The 15,546-nt window shown below is 43.3% G+C and overlaps 1 protein-coding gene across 7 annotated transcripts in view; it reads left to right on the top strand.

Annotated features, from left to right (window-relative positions):
- Nucleotides 1-15,546, top strand: part of LOC140395442 (myosin-10) — a 194,539-nt gene that overhangs the window by 140,628 nt on the left and 38,365 nt on the right. For all 7 annotated transcript variants that reach the window (XM_072483201.1, XM_072483200.1, XM_072483199.1 and 4 more), the window contains 8 exons: nt 1,657-1,850; nt 4,635-4,756; nt 7,289-7,358; nt 8,309-8,469; nt 11,862-11,970; nt 12,298-12,429; nt 13,219-13,425; nt 14,074-14,211. In XM_072483201.1, the coding sequence (XP_072339302.1) occupies nt 1,657-1,850; nt 4,635-4,756; nt 7,289-7,358; nt 8,309-8,469; nt 11,862-11,970; nt 12,298-12,429; nt 13,219-13,425; nt 14,074-14,211 (1,133 nt within the window). The remainder of the gene's footprint in view (nt 1-1,656; nt 1,851-4,634; nt 4,757-7,288; nt 7,359-8,308; nt 8,470-11,861; nt 11,971-12,297; nt 12,430-13,218; nt 13,426-14,073; nt 14,212-15,546) is intronic.

Here is a 15,546-nt window from a genome sequence, read left to right as displayed (position 1 = left end):
GCTGCCTATTGCGCTGAGAACCCGGGTTCGATCCTAGCCCTGGGTCACTGTCTGTGTGGAGTTTGCACATTCTCCCAGTGTCTGCGTGGGTTTCACCCCCACAACCCAAAGATGTGCAGGATAGGTGGATTGGCCACGCTAAATTTCCCCTTTGGGGAAAAAAATCCCAGAATTATGTACTCTAAATTTAAAATAGAAAACCCATATCAACCCAGTTTGGGGCAATAACATTCACTCGCACCACAGGCATCTTCTCCAACTTCCCGCTAACCCCATCCACGCCTTCCTCAGCCTCGTCTGAACCCCAGCTTTAGGTATGTTGTCTTAAGAAGCCCTACGACTGCCTTCAAACTCTGTGTGCGAAAATATGTGACCGTTGGCCTGTTCAGCCCCCCACACATTCCATGTAATCAACCAGATCAGGGAGCTCCCCCCCCCCCCCCCCCCCTTGCCAGTCAGTTCATCCTTTCTTTACCCAGCTCCTTCCCCATGTCCATGCCCCACTCCTCTGGGCCCTTCCCAAGATGTCTGCCAACATCCCTCATTACCCAACTGTGCCACACCAACATTTCCCATGTCAGCATCCACCCCCCCCCCCCCCCCCCAACAAAAAAACCCCCTCCCATTGACTCACACCAAAACCCCAACATATAAAAGACAGGCAACTCCACTCCCATGCTCATTAAATTCACCAATCCACCCCTCATTCCCCACCTTTAACATCTCCGCAGTTCAGTGTCCTCACACTCCTCCCAATCCATCAATCCATGGTCTCTCTTAAACTCCTTCCACGGCTGCTGGAACTTTTTCAAAAGGTTCACAAGTTGCTCTGTACACCACTGGGCGAGCAATGATGCCCCAGAGCCTTCCACCATCTTTTTCGGTATTGCACCTCTATTTTTCCTGCTGTCAAGCTGCTGTCTCTTCTTTGTTACACTCTTGTCTCATAAGCTATGGACCAGCCCCACCAGAAGAGTATTGCAATCCTTCAGTGCTTGTCCACCATTCACCAGCAAACAGCTCTCCAATCGGGTGGGAAAGGACCAGAAAATTCTACCTCCAGCAGGAGTCACCAAATGTGCAACCACTCACCCCGTGGCTGTCACCATAAGTCACTCTTTAGATTTTAAATACTGAGCATGTTTGAGAATCTACCTCTACCTCATTCATGTATGCACCAAGTGTATCTGTTAGTTATTTTGTATCTTTGGACAGACCCTTTTTTGAGATTGCAGCAACTTTGTTTCATGATGTGGCAGAGCTGTCTTGTGTGCGTCAAAATATGACTAGTTGCTACATTGCAAAATCAATATCTTTGTTTCTGCAATTCACGCATCTGAATTACAGTGTAAATATAGCAAGTTAAGGTGCTTTTCAAATGTAACATTACTTTTTTGGTCGCTACCACAGAAAGCAGTTGAGGCCAAAATATTGTGATTTCAAAAAGGAATTAGATACAGCTCTTGGAGCTGACGGGATCAAGGGATATGGAGAGACGGCTGGATCAGAGTATTGAACTTGATGATCAGCCATGATAATGAATGGCGGAGCAGGCTCGAAGGGCCGAATGGCTGCCTCCTGCCTCTATTTTCTACAAATGTATATTTCTGTATCGTATTGTGGGTGCTTTTCAAATGTAACATTTTTTGTTTGTAGTTGAGCGTATTGTGGGATTGGACCAAGTTGCTGGCATGAATGAGACTGCCTTTGGCTCCTCTTACAAAACAAAGAAGGGCATGTTCCGCACTGTAGGCCAACTGTACAAAGAGTCTTTGGCCAAACTAATGGCAACCCTCCGCAACACCAACCCAAATTTTGTCCGGTGCATTATTCCGAACCACGAGAAAAGGGTGAGTATATTTCCACAAAATGGAAATCGCCGCTTTTACTGTGCTACTAATGCAAGATTGAGTAAAAGTTCATTATGGGGTTACGCAGCTTTAGTGACTTTAAATGTTTGCACATTCTTCAAAAAGAAATTATCACCTTGTAATACTGTACTGACATGTTCAATCTTCAGCTGGATGTTCAAGTCTGTTGCTTGTCCTAAACCGCAAAGTGGCAATTTTACAAGGATTTGCATAGATCCCTTCCAACTTAAAGCAAGCAGCTTTGTATATGACTTAATTGAATTTCAGGAGTGGGTGGAGCAGGAGCTGTTTGGGTATGCTTTCTTAATTTTGTCTTGTTTTGCATGAAATTGCACTGGGTATATGACGGTAGATCATAGGGATGACAGTAAGCTCAAATAATTTGGCTTAAAATATTTGTAGCATCATGTTGTGGGGCGTTTTTGAAGCATGGAAATGGTTACATCTCTATCTCATTTCACTGCCTTTGACTTCACTGGCAAAGATAAAGTATTCATTTGTGGTGCTATTTTGACTTTGGTGCTACTTTCATGAGTGAGTCTTTGAGGTCATCATTCTAGGGAGTTGAGATGTTAATACGTTAGTAAAGTTGCTGAAAGATTCCATACAAAGATGCCACATTTTATTTCCACACCATGGCCAAACAATGTGGCAAGCAAAGAACAAAGATGTACAGCACAGGAACAGGCTCTTCGGCCCTCTAAGCCCGTGCCGACCATGCTGCCCGACTAAACTACAATCTTATACACTTCCTGGGTCCGTATCCCTCTATTCCCATCCTATTCATGTATTTGTCAAGATGCCCCTTAAATGTCACTATCGTCCCTGCTTCCACCTCCTCCGGTAGCGAGTTCCAGGCACCCACTACCCTCTGTGTTTATATTAAAAAAAAAACTTGCCTCGTACATCTACTCTAAACCTTGCCCCTCTCACCTTAAACCTATGCCCCCTAGTAATTAACCCCTCTACCCTGGGGAAAAGCCTCTGACTATCCACTCTATCTATGCCCCTCATAATTTTGTAGACCTCTATCAGGTCGCCCCTCAACCTCTGTCGTTCCAGTGAGAACAAACCGAGTTTATTCAACCGCTCCTCATAGCTAATGCCCTCCATACCAGGCAACATTCTGGTAAATCTCTTCTACACCCTCTCTAAAGACTCCACATCCTTCTGGTAGTGTGGCGACCAGAATTGAACACTACTCCAGCTGTGGCCTAACTAAGGTTCTATACAGCTGCAACATGACTTGCCAATTCTTATACTCAATGCCCCGGCCAATGAAGGTAAGCATGCCGTATGCCTTCTTGACTACCTTCTCCACCTGTGTTGCCCCTTTCAATGACCTGTGGACCTGTACTCCTAGATCTCTCTGACTTTCAATACTCTTGAGGGTTCTACCATTCACTGTATAGTCCCTACCTGCATTAGACCTTCCAAAATGCATTACCTCACATTTGTCCGGATTAAACCCCATCTGCCATCTCTCCGCCCAAGTCGCCAAACAATCTAAATCCTGCTGTATCCTCTGACAATCCTCATCGCTATCCACAATTCCACTAACCTTTGTGTCGTCTGCAAACTTACTAATCAGACCAGTTACATTTTCCTCCAAATCATTTATATATACTACAAACAGCAAAGGTCCCAGCACTGATCCCTGCGGAACACCACTGGTCACAGCCTCCAATTAGAAAAGCATCCTTCCATTGCTGCTCTCTGTCTTCTATGACCTAGCCAGTTCTGTATCCACCTTCAGTTCAGTTCAAAGACTTGGAAACATAGACGGTTCATTGCAATAATTAGCAGGAACATTCCAGGCTCGACTGAGAATTTTCATCTCGTTAAGTATGATGAATCGTGTTAATTTTGAGATGCGGAGAATAGTTTTGAAATTAGTAACATATCAAAGAAATCAGCTTGCCAGCAAATCTAAAGGACCCTGATCCAAGTTTTTAAAGCTTTGAGCTCCCATTCTGAAGTTGAAGCAAACTTTGTTAAGGTTACACAGATTTTTAATGTTTTGCAGTTTTCATTTTGGTGCGATTCAAGTTGGTCAAAGATGTATTTTAACTTAAAAAATGCTTGCCCTGACCAATATTTTTGAATTCATCACTTTATCTGCAAAAAATCGTGTACACTGTTTTTCCATTTTAAAAAGGTAAAGAATAATCTTGAACAGTACCAGGGTTCTATCGCCGCCCAGTGCAGAAAAAATGACTTGCATTTGGAATTAACTCATTCCAAAATAGCAGTTTAGCAGTTAAGGTTAACATGATCATTTCCCTAGATTTTGTCATCGACTGTTCATGCAATGCTTCGGCATCAAATACATCAGTAATATCTGATAACTGTGCAGATGTAAGGATTAAAAGTGCAATGTTCTATGGCTGGTGCAGTGAAACATAGAAAATAGGTGCAGGTGTAGACCAGTCGGCCCTTCGAGACTGCACCACCATTCAATATGATCACGGCTGATCATGCATATTCAGTATCCCGCTCCCACTTTCTCTCCGTACCCCTTGATCCCTTTCGCTGCAAGGGCCACGCCAGCTCCCTCTTGAATATATCCAGCTATGTCAGGTGAAAAGACTGAATTTTGGAGGCTGATTGCCTTACATGGCTCCAAACATAAGCACACACTGTGTTTACTCACTTAACCTAGCTTATAAATGATGGGGGGCAGGTTGAAAGGTAATTCGACCAAAGTCATTTCAAATGATCAGTTGCCTATTTACTGAAATGATGTGTCCTCATATTTTGCAGGCTGGAAAACTTGATCCTCACTTGGTACTTGACCAGTTGCGTTGTAACGGGGTATTGGAGGGTATTCGAATTTGTCGTCAAGGTTTTCCCAATAGGATTGTCTTCCAGGAGTTCAGACAGAGGTAAGCTTTTGTTGACTTAAAGATGTTTGTGTGGCAGTGGTTAGCGCTGCTGCTTCACGGCGCCGAGGACCTGGGTTCAATTTCAGCCCCGTGTCACTGTTCGTGGCGTTTGGGCATTCTCCCCATGTCTGCATGGGTCTCGCCCCCACAACCCAAAAATGTGCAGGGTAAGTGTATTAGCAGCGCTAAATTTTTAAATCTTTATTGTCACAGGTAGGCTTACATTAACATTGCAATGAAGTTCTGTGAAAGCCCCTAGTCGTCACATTCCAGTGCCTGTTCGGTTACACAGGGAGAATTCAGAATGTCCAATTCACCTAACAGCACGTCTTTTGGGACTTGTGGGAGGAAACCCATGCAGATACAATAAAAACGTGCAGACTCCGCACGGACAGTGACCCAAGCCAGGATTTGGACCTGGGACCCTGGCACTGTGAAGCAACAGTGCTACCCACTGTGCTACCATGCTGCCCTTAATTGGAAATTTTGAAGAAAAAAACTTAGATGTTTGTCTTTATAAGTAAGTGCTCCATGTGTATATGGAAAGAATTCTGCAATTATTGTGTCCAGTTGCAATGAGACAAACCATAATGGACTTTACAGGTAAAGTTGATTAATGCTATCGTTTAATTTTTTATTCCCAGCAGATTCTTAGTAAACATGTCACTGTCAGTCAATGGGGGTAATTTGTTGATTAATTAATGAACAGTGATTCTTCATCTTGACTTTAAAAATAAATGTAAGAGTTCTAAAGTTCATATCTACAGTGCAGAAGGAGGTCCTACATCCTATTGAGCCTGCACCAACCCTCTGAAAGCATCTTACCTTGGCTCATGCGCATATCCCCATACACCCACCCAAGGGGCAATTTAGCATGGCCAATCCACCTAACCTGCGCATCTTTGGACTGTGGTATGAAACTGGAGCACCCAGAGGAATCCCACGCAGACACGGGAAGAATGTGCAAACTCCACACACCGTCACGCTAGGCCGGAATTGAACATGGGTCTCTGGTGCTATGAGGCAGTGCCACCATGCCCCTGCTACCCCCCTCTCGTGCACCCATAAATCTTTTATGGTGGAATTTGCATCATATATGTCCATCTTGTTGCATTGTCCTTGGCTAGTTGTATGGGAGGCGAGATGGAAAAGCGAATTGCTATAAAGGTATGAGAAAATGATTGGTAAAGGTACATTGTGGTACCTGCTGGTTGAAGTATGAATGGGGTTCTTCAGCTTGGCATAAATTTGGAATCTGATGCATCCTGCTCTTTTTAAATTGTTCTTTGACCAATACTGTGTAAATTAGATAAAGGCCATTTCTAGCTCCTGTAGGGAGCATGGAATTTATTTACTGTCTTTATGCAGTAGAAAGTATTTATACAAAATAAGATGTGAAATACAGCTGCCCGTAGTTTGTTTTTCATGAGAAATGTAATTCTTTTGAAAGTCTAAATTCTGCATAAATCCTTCTGAGCTTTAGAAGTGCATTGCAGCCAACAAGTATAAATTAGTTGTGAATGCAAAGGTTATTTTGATTAGACACAAGTTGTTCAGGTTAAAGCAAGTGTCAGCCTGAGTTCTACAAATGGCATGTTGGAAGGGTTCTGTACCCAGGCTCCATCCTGCTCTATGGCAATTGACGAGGCTGGATCAGGCTGTGTGCAACTTTGATTCCAGATGAGTCACCAATCACACATCTGTGCCATCATTAGACTGCCTACTTTCAGTTTGTCTGTTGCTGAAATCCTCACCTGTTTCTTTGTTACTTCTAAACTTTTCAAACCAACACGCACAACTTGCCTATTCCCCCCCCCCCCCCCCCCCCCCAATATTCTCTTACACACGCATAAAAGATCACACTGAACTTTCCTATTCTCACGCACACATTCACACTGTACCGGCCTCCCGTGCTCTAGCCTCTGAATCCGAGGTCATTGAAAACTGTACATGGCCCTGACTCGTACCATGTCTCATTCATCCATCAACCTTGTGCTCACTGACTTACTCACTGGTTGAACAGCACCTCAGTTTAAACTACTTTTGTCCCCTTGTTTTCAGTCCCTCCATGGACTTTCCTGTCCGTACCTTTGTCATCTCTTTCTGCCCTCACTTCTTCCAGGATTTCTGCACTCCACTGTTTATGGCCTCCTGAGCATCCTGATTTTAATAATTGCACCACTGGTGGCAGTATCTTTAGTTGCTATGGCCCAAAGTGCTGGAATTCATGCCCTTGACTTCCCTGCCTCCTTTGTAAGGAGCTTCTTAAAATCTAGCCGAGCAAGTTTTACTCTGATATCCCCTTGTGTGACTTTGGTATCAAGTGTTGATTAACAACCCTTGAGAGAGTGCCTCGGGCAATTTTAATTATGCTTAAGGTGCAAAACAAAATGTCACTGAAATGAAGAAAATAGTTTGAAATGGTTATTAAATATGAACATATTGAAAGGTATCCAAAGGCCTATTCTGGAAGTTAAATGTAATTTTGTAAGTTAATAGATGCCTGAACGTGTACTGTTTCCACACCTCTAGGTACGAGATCCTAACCCCTAATTCAATTCCAAAAGGTTTCATGGACGGCAAGCAAGCCTGTGAACGAATGGTACTCTTATTTTTATCTTTTTAAAAATTGTCTTTATTTGTACGTGCTTTTAGCGCAAGTGTATATTTTTAAAAATTCAACATCAAATGCATTAGAAATTGCAAGGCCTGTATCTGCATCTTTTTGTTGAATCAATTTTTGAAAAATAAACTATTCCTGACCAGAATGAATTGCAATTTAGTTTAAATTCCACTTTATGGCAGCTCGTTTTGAGAACCCCTGGGCGGGATTCTCCGTTCACCGACGGCGAAATCGCTTTTGGTGATCGGCCGGAGAATCCCCGTTTGCGACAAAATAGGTGGTGGTGCTGCTTTCGTGATGCTCCGCCCTCTCCAAAGCGGCGTACTTGAGGAGTACGCCGCACGCTGTATCAATGGCCTCAGGACGTAATGAGGCCCTCCCCCGGATTCTCCGCCCCTGACCAGCCGCGTTCCCGAGGGCGTGTGGGTCTCATGCCGTCGGAACCTCGGCGTGGCGGCTGCGGTCTCTGTCCAGCACCGCCACAGTTGGGCGGTGGGGGAGAGCCGATCTGCGGGCAGGGGGGGAACTTTGGCAGGGACTGGGGGCACTATTGGGGGGGGTCGTTCAGGGGTTGCTAAAGGGGGGAGCACTATTTGGCAGGCCGGTTCCGCGCTGCCGGCGCCATGTTGCACAGCGCGACCACTGACCCGGCAATTCTCCGGCCGTATCGGCAGCCAGAGTCAGGTGCTCTACGCTGCCTGCCTGCTAGCCCCCCACCAAATGAAGGATCGGTGGCCGTTTTGCGGCGATTTTTCGATCGTAAAATGCCACCGTTCCCTCACCGGAGTCGGAGCACAGCCTGAAAATCGGAGAATCCAGCCCCCCGTGTTTGCAGATATATGGGAATAAGCTGACTTGTCCAGATAACACTCTTTGAAAATGGACATTCATTTTCCTCGTGCCTTTCTTCTCTCCCCTCTTGCAATCAGATTCATGCTTTGGAACTGGACCCTAATTTATTCCGTATTGGCCAGAGCAAAATCTTCTTTCGTGCTGGGGTTTTAGCCCACTTGGAGGAAGAACGGGACCTGAAGATCACAGATATCATCATCCTCTTCCAAGCTATCTGTCGTGGATACCTGGCTAGGAAGTAAGTTGTATAGTTATTTTCCTTGCAGTTTTTCGGATGCAATCCCAATGGAATTTCTAAATAATAGGTGGACTTTACAAAAGCTGCTGTAAGTTCCCCATTGAAGAGAATGAAATAAAAGTTGTCTCGGCCCTCAGCGTTGCCAGGAATTTACCTTTTCAAAAATGTTGGACTTTTTAGTACCTAATAAGGAATATTTATTTGACTATCACTCACACTGCGCCCTTTTAACCATGCTGTCATGAATCAATCTTTCGCTTTAATTTAGGGAAAACTCTAAGCATAGTAAAACTCCTACTTGCGTAAAATGATCTGCTCGTTTTCCCCGATGAATAACCTATTAGTGCGTCTAACCCACTAAAGCTTGATTAATGGTATTGGCTACAAGGCAAAGTGTACAAGGTCACAGAAGACGAGTAAGGTTTGTTGCTAAAAATAACTTGGCCCTTGTGCAATTTAATACCACGGCTGAGTTCAGAGTGGGAGATACTTTAAACTGTGAATTATATTTACTGCTATTTAAATTGAGCTACAGTCCACTGCAATAATGTCACGTGTTTTCATCATGAGCAATGGCATGCAGGTTTTATGAACTGGTTGTTCGGAATTGTGCTTTGGTTTTTCAAAACCTAGGTGCAAACTGATTTGAAACTGAGATCAGTCCCATTCTGCAGCTTTCTTAGGAAATAGAAGCTGCTGGCCACTCGGCCCATCGAGCTTGCTCCACTATTCAAGCCGATCTTGACTGATCATCTACTCTTTGTGTGGTATGCATGTGGAATAGGTTTTATGGGAGTAGGACATGGATGGGGGTTAGTAAATCTGAAATATATATTGCCTTTAAACTAGTTTAAATTGCTCTAGGAATACGACTTTTTATTTCCATAAGCACATAGCTAAAAGATATTGGCTCAGAGTTTGCAGGGATAAATAACAACGCATTCATTGTGCATGGCATCAGTAAGCTTTTTTTTTAAATTGTGAAGAGCAGATATGCAATGAATTGAAAACTGTTGCATGATTTGTGTTTACCACTCTACCATCAGCTTTCCAAACTGAGCTCACTGATTTTCTCCTTAAACAAGCATTAAACTCCCAGAACACTGGGGCTGATATTTAACAAAGTAATGAGCAGATTTGTTTCAGTGTTTCACCTTTGAAGTCCCAAAAAGAAGCAATTTAATTCCTGTAGGTGGTATATTTATGTCCAGAAGTTTTTCTTAGCCATTGTCTCTTTTTTTTTTTTTCTCTCCATTCAATCTTGCTTATTTCTATCTTTCTTTCCCTCTCACTATCTAGTTTGATTCTTGTTCACTCTGATCCTTTCTCTCTGCTTCCTGTTTGTTTCTTTATCCTTTAATCAAAGAGGATAGATTCCAGCAACGTGTGACACACACTTTTCAAACTGACAGGTTGAAGTTTCATGATGTAACTCACTAGGTACACTGCCAGCTGTCTCACGCCTGGAAAATCTGGCCCATGCAGATCTTTATTCCTGAAGAATATATCTCTTCTCCTCTCTTTCTTTCTCCCCCCCCCCCCCCCGAAACATAGGTTCAAGTCTATTGAGCACTCTAATATTTTATTAATTTACATTCTTCTCTTTCTTTCCCTCCTGAAACATTATAAGCACACCTCAAGTTCGCGCTTCATCACATTCATTTGTGTATGTGGCTGTCTCTAGCAACGTCAACATTTATTACTCCTCTCTAATTACCCTTGAGGAGGTGGTGAACTGTCGTCTTGCATCACTGCTCTCCATGTGGTGAAGGTACTGTTAAGGAGGGGGACGTTCCCGAATTCTGACCCATTTCTTAACTACATTCCATCCACACTAGTAGAGCGTGTTCCATCAAGCTTATGGGTTGTAGCCAATAAAAAGATTGACTAGTGCAAAGGTAAGTCACTTACCACAGAATTTCCAACTTCCTGACCTACTTTTATAGCCACAATGTTTACGTGGCCTGTCCAGTTAAGTTTGAAGTTAATTGAGGGAAGTTGGTGGTGGGTGCGGGCTTTGGTGATGGTCATCCCATTGAATGTTGAGGCTTGGTAAGTAGACTCTCTTGGTTTGGAGATGGCCATTGACCAGCACTTGTGTGGTACAAATTATCTGCCACTTGGATCATGCTTACAAGGTGTCCAGGTTTTGCTGCATATGGGCATGAACTGCTTCGCTATTTGAAGAATTTGGAGTGAAAATTAACATGCAATCATCAATAAACATCCTGCTTCTGACCTTTTGATGGCGGTCATGGAAGCAGCTGAAGATGGTTGCATCCAAGGACGCTACCCTGAGGAACTCTATCTATAATGGCCTTAGGCTGCGATGAGTGACCTTTAACAACCACACCCATACATGTGTGTGTGTGTGTGCTAGAGTATGACGTCAACCAGTGGATTGTTTTCCCTGATTCCAATTGACTTCCAGTTTACTTGGGCTGCTTGATGCTGCATTCGGTCAAATACTGCCTTGTTATCAAGAACAGTCACTGTCGCTTCGTATCTGGAGATCAGATCTTTTTGTCCATGTTTGGACCAAGGCTGTAATAAGACCTGGGACCAAATGTCCCTGACTGAACCCAAATTGAGAGTCGGTGAGTAGGTTATTGGTACGTTGGGTGTCTGATAGCACTGTCAACAAACACCCTCCATTGCTTTAATTCAAAGAACCTGGTAGAGCAGAAATTGGATGGATTGGATTTGTGCTGCATTTTGTGGACAGGGCATACCTGAACAAATTTTAATTTTGTTTGCTAGATGCCCATGTTACAATGTGCTGCATTAGCTTGACTAGAGATGTAGCTAGTTCTGGAGCATATACATATTCAGTTAGAGTTGTCAGGGTCCTTATGCTTTGCAGAATCCAGGTGCTTAACTGTTTCTGGAACTGATTTAGCTGAAAGCCAACTTTATTGATAATGAGACTTCAAAAGGAGTCTGCAATGGATCGCTTTTGGCTGGAGATGGTTGCAAACACTTGAGCCTTTCCTTTGCAATAGCGATGGAGCCCAATCATCATTGAAGATGGGGATGTTCATGGAACCTCCTGTTCTTCCTGCGACTTCTGTGTCCTCCATCATTTAAACTGGGTGTGGCAGAACTGCAGAGCTTTGACCTGATCCCTTGATAGCTTGTGGAATCACTTGGCTTAGTCTAGCAAGTTGCATCCACTGTTCATCATCACCATCCTTTCACCAGTTTGAGTATGCCTGGCACTACTTCTGACATATTGAACATGTAAGCTTGCAATTAACCCTCAAAAGTAACTCTGTGAACTGTAGAATGATTGAGATACAAATGTTTTAAGACCCAACAATAATATAACCTGGTATAAAAGAACATTCTTGGCTAAATGATTTCTAAATTGATGTCTCTATTTTATTTCTCAGAGCTTTTTCGAGAAAACAGCAGCAGTTGAGTGCTCTGAAGGTTCTGCAGAGGAACTGTGCTGCTTACCTGAAGCTCCGACATTGGCAGTGGTGGCGGCTCTTCACCAAGGTTGGACTGGTTTCCTTCCCATTGCATTTTCACTGAAAAGACCCAAAACCGAGTCGAAATTGGGACGGTTTGTTTTTTCAAGATTGCTGTGCAGATGTGTGGATGTTTGCAGTTCGCTAGACTTTTTTTTTTCTGATTTTGTATTTCTTGACTACCATTTTTAAATCCATTCTGAATATCTGGCCAAGATAGTTTTTCCATTTTAAATGATTTTTGTTTTCCTTTGAAAAATAATAGAACGTTGGCGTTGATTGTGTAGCAGTATGAAAGGAGATGCATGTGAGGGAGCCACCTTTTGCCATTTTTCAAAATTCCCTTGCTTTTTAGGTTAAACCGTTGCTGCAGGTGACCCGTCAGGAGGAGGAGTTGCTATCTAAAGAGGATGAGCTGACTAAAGTGAAAGAGAAGCATGTAAAGGTAGAGGCGGACCTAACTGCTATGGCGCGAAAACACCAGCAGGTTCGTGGAGCCTTGAACTTTGATCTCTAATTTTCATGGCTAATGTTCGTAAGATGGAATACGACAGTTAGTTGCACGAGTTTGTAACTCAATAGGTTCCGTAGGGAGATATTGAGGAAATGATTATAAAGTGGGAGGTGAAATGAAATGTGTACATTAATAGGGATCAAATTGAATGAATGTACATACTCATTTTCCCTTTTGTTTGGATTTAGACGAGCCACAGTAGCTTCATTTACATTCTCCCAATTCACGGCCAGTATAAAGCTGCTTGATTGCCTAGGAGTTTTTGCCCCAATAATAATGAATGCTGATTAAGCATTAACATTTTAAGAGCCATTTTATTACAAGTGCTGCCTGCAGCTGTGCCACATCCTTTTCAATTTGAGTTGCCCATTTTGGGTAGCTCAGTGGCACAGTGGTTAGCACTGCTGTCTCTCAGCGCCAGGAACCCGGGTTTGATTCCAACCTCGGGTGACTGTCTGCAAGGAGTTTACACTTTCTCACCATGTCTGCGTGAGTTTCCTCCAGATGCTCTAATTTCCTCCCAGAGTCCAAAGATGTGCAGGTTAGGTGGATTGGCTATTCTAGATTGCCCCTTAGTGTCTTAACGGTTAGGTGGGGTTACGGGATAGAGCAGGGTGCTGGGTAGTGAGCTCTTTTGGAGGGCCGGTGCAGGCTCGATGCGCCAAATGACTTCCTGCAGTGTGTGAATTCCATGATTTTGTGATGCGATACGGGTTTTATTTTTTAACATGTAACGGAGTGTGATGGAATGCCCTTGTGCAGCTAGTTGAAGAGAAGAATATTCTGGCTGAGCAGCTCCAAGCTGAGACTGAGCTCTTCGCAGAAGCTGAGGAAATGCGAGCGCGCTTGGCCAATAAGAAGCAAGAGCTAGAAGAAATCTTGCACGATTTGGAAGCAAGAGTGGAGGAAGAGGAGGAAAGGAACCAGCAGATACAGAATGAAAAGAAGAAAATGCAACAACACGTTCAGGTGCATGCATTGACGTGATAAGATAATTTGGGCACCGCGAGGTACAGTGTTGGAGGTTTTGTGCTGGAATCTAGGTTCCTCTTGTCTGTGAGGCTGTATGTAATAATTATTCCAGTCCAACATGGAGACCTCTAATTATGACAGTAAAATGGTCATTGGCATGTAACCCATTGCCATGTTTCTAAGCTTTGAGGGGAAAGTTACTGAAAATTTTTATTCCCACTAAATTCCCACTGAGATTTCAAAATTAGATTAGCATGATTCAAATGGGAAATAATATTGTACCTTGAAGCTGTTTTTGTACCTTTAAGCTGTTTCAAGGTTGTCCTTGCTTGCTTTTCCCCCTTCGGATTCCTACCATCCAGTTTGTTTCTTCCTTCCTCCCCAGCCCCTCCTAATCTATCTATTAGAAATGTTTTCTAATGCCAAAATTCTTCATGAATATGTTTTCTCAGGGTAATTTTCAAACGCATCCAATTCTGGAGGAATATTGATGAATGTAAAGTCTTTAGACTGGGAATCCTAAATCAACATAGTGTTCGTTGCTAGGCTATGGTCGAAGCTGAGTTACCAATTCTAATCTAGAACTCAAGTCAAGGACATGAACATGTAATCATTAGTTGACTGGTGTTTCTACATTATTACCAGGATCTAGAAGAACAGCTTGATGAAGAGGAAGGAGCTCGACAGAAACTCCAACTTGAGAAAGTAACGGCTGAAGCTAAAATTAAAAAAATGGAAGAGGATGTCTTGCTGCTGGAGGACCAGAATTCAAAGTTGTCCAAAGTGAGTTGCAGTATATTATTTAGAGTTGCACAATTGAGCGGCGCAGTGGTTAGCACTACTGCTTACAGCACTGAGGCCACAGGTTTGACCCCAGCTCTGGGTCATTGTCCGTGTGGAGTTCTCCCAGTGTCTGCGTGCGTTTCACCCACACAACCCAAAGATGTGCAGGTTAGGTGGATTGGCCACACTAAATTGCCCCTTAATTGGAAAAAAATAATTGGGTACTCTAAATTTAAAAAAAAAAAATGAATTGCAAAATTTGTAGCAGCTTCTAACATTCCATTGTTAGATTAACTGAAGAAAATGGTTCAAGATATTTTCTTCACCTACAGTTTTATTAGTGTTGGCTCAGATGTTCTGGTAGTTGAGTTGTGCTGCTCAGTTACTGTTTTCCAAACCTCCATTTTAAGTCCCGTTTAATGTCCCAGTCTCTGTCAATATTAATTGTTCCTTGATTATCATCTTTTTAAAATGGAGAATTTTTGTCCAGTGAACAATCATCAGCAACTCCTGACAAATCGGTTCAAATTGTTCTCTGTGAATGGTTGAGGCATTTGGAATACAAAAAGGGGGTGTAGGTACTTTAGCCAATCAGAGATCACACCAAAGGCTCTTGTTTTACTTATTTAATTCTGATTTGGAGTAGAGATAACAGGATTAATGGGAATGGTAGTTTAGAGGTGATGTTACTGGATTAGTAACCCTGAGGCCTGGAATTATGACAAATCTCGCTTAGCAGCTGGTGTGTTTCGGGGTAGGAGTCAGCCTCCTCTGCCGTTCAATAGAATCATGGCTGATCTGCTTTTGGCCTCAGTTGCACATTCCAATTCCGTTGATAAACCTGGAATAAAAAGCGAGGACTGAATTTTGCAGGCCACCCACTAGTGGGAAAGCAGGTAGTTGGACCTGTAAGCTAGATCACTGTACCATCGGTGGTTTGTATATTGCTAGCCTGCGCTTCCCACCATGACTTTGCAAGTGCCTTCGGGTGGGTCACCCATCCAGGGCACAGTTGAGGCCCTTAATTGACCATTAATTGATTTGATGGGTGCTGGGAAAGGTTGGCACACAACCTGGCAGGTTTAACCCTCAGGCTGGTTTGTGTGTGGATGGGCCTTATACTCCCCACAGATTTGCCTCCACACGACCCCCACAAAATATTGACTGGAGTGCAGGGAGCCTACCCTTCGGCTCATGATCTAACCCTTCGTCTCAGTAATGGTGACTGTAATGGTTACTGATTTTCATTTAAACTCATCTAGTTCACTAATGTCCTTTTGGGGAAGGAAATCTGCCATCATACCTGGTCTGGCCTACATGTGAGGCCAGATGCAC

Source organism: Scyliorhinus torazame, chromosome 18 (assembly GCF_047496885.1).
Source record: "Scyliorhinus torazame isolate Kashiwa2021f chromosome 18, sScyTor2.1, whole genome shotgun sequence".
Taxonomy (NCBI): domain Eukaryota; kingdom Metazoa; phylum Chordata; class Chondrichthyes; order Carcharhiniformes; family Scyliorhinidae; genus Scyliorhinus; species Scyliorhinus torazame.
Note: the sequence above shows the minus strand (reverse complement) of the source record. Positions and strands in the feature narration are given on the sequence as shown.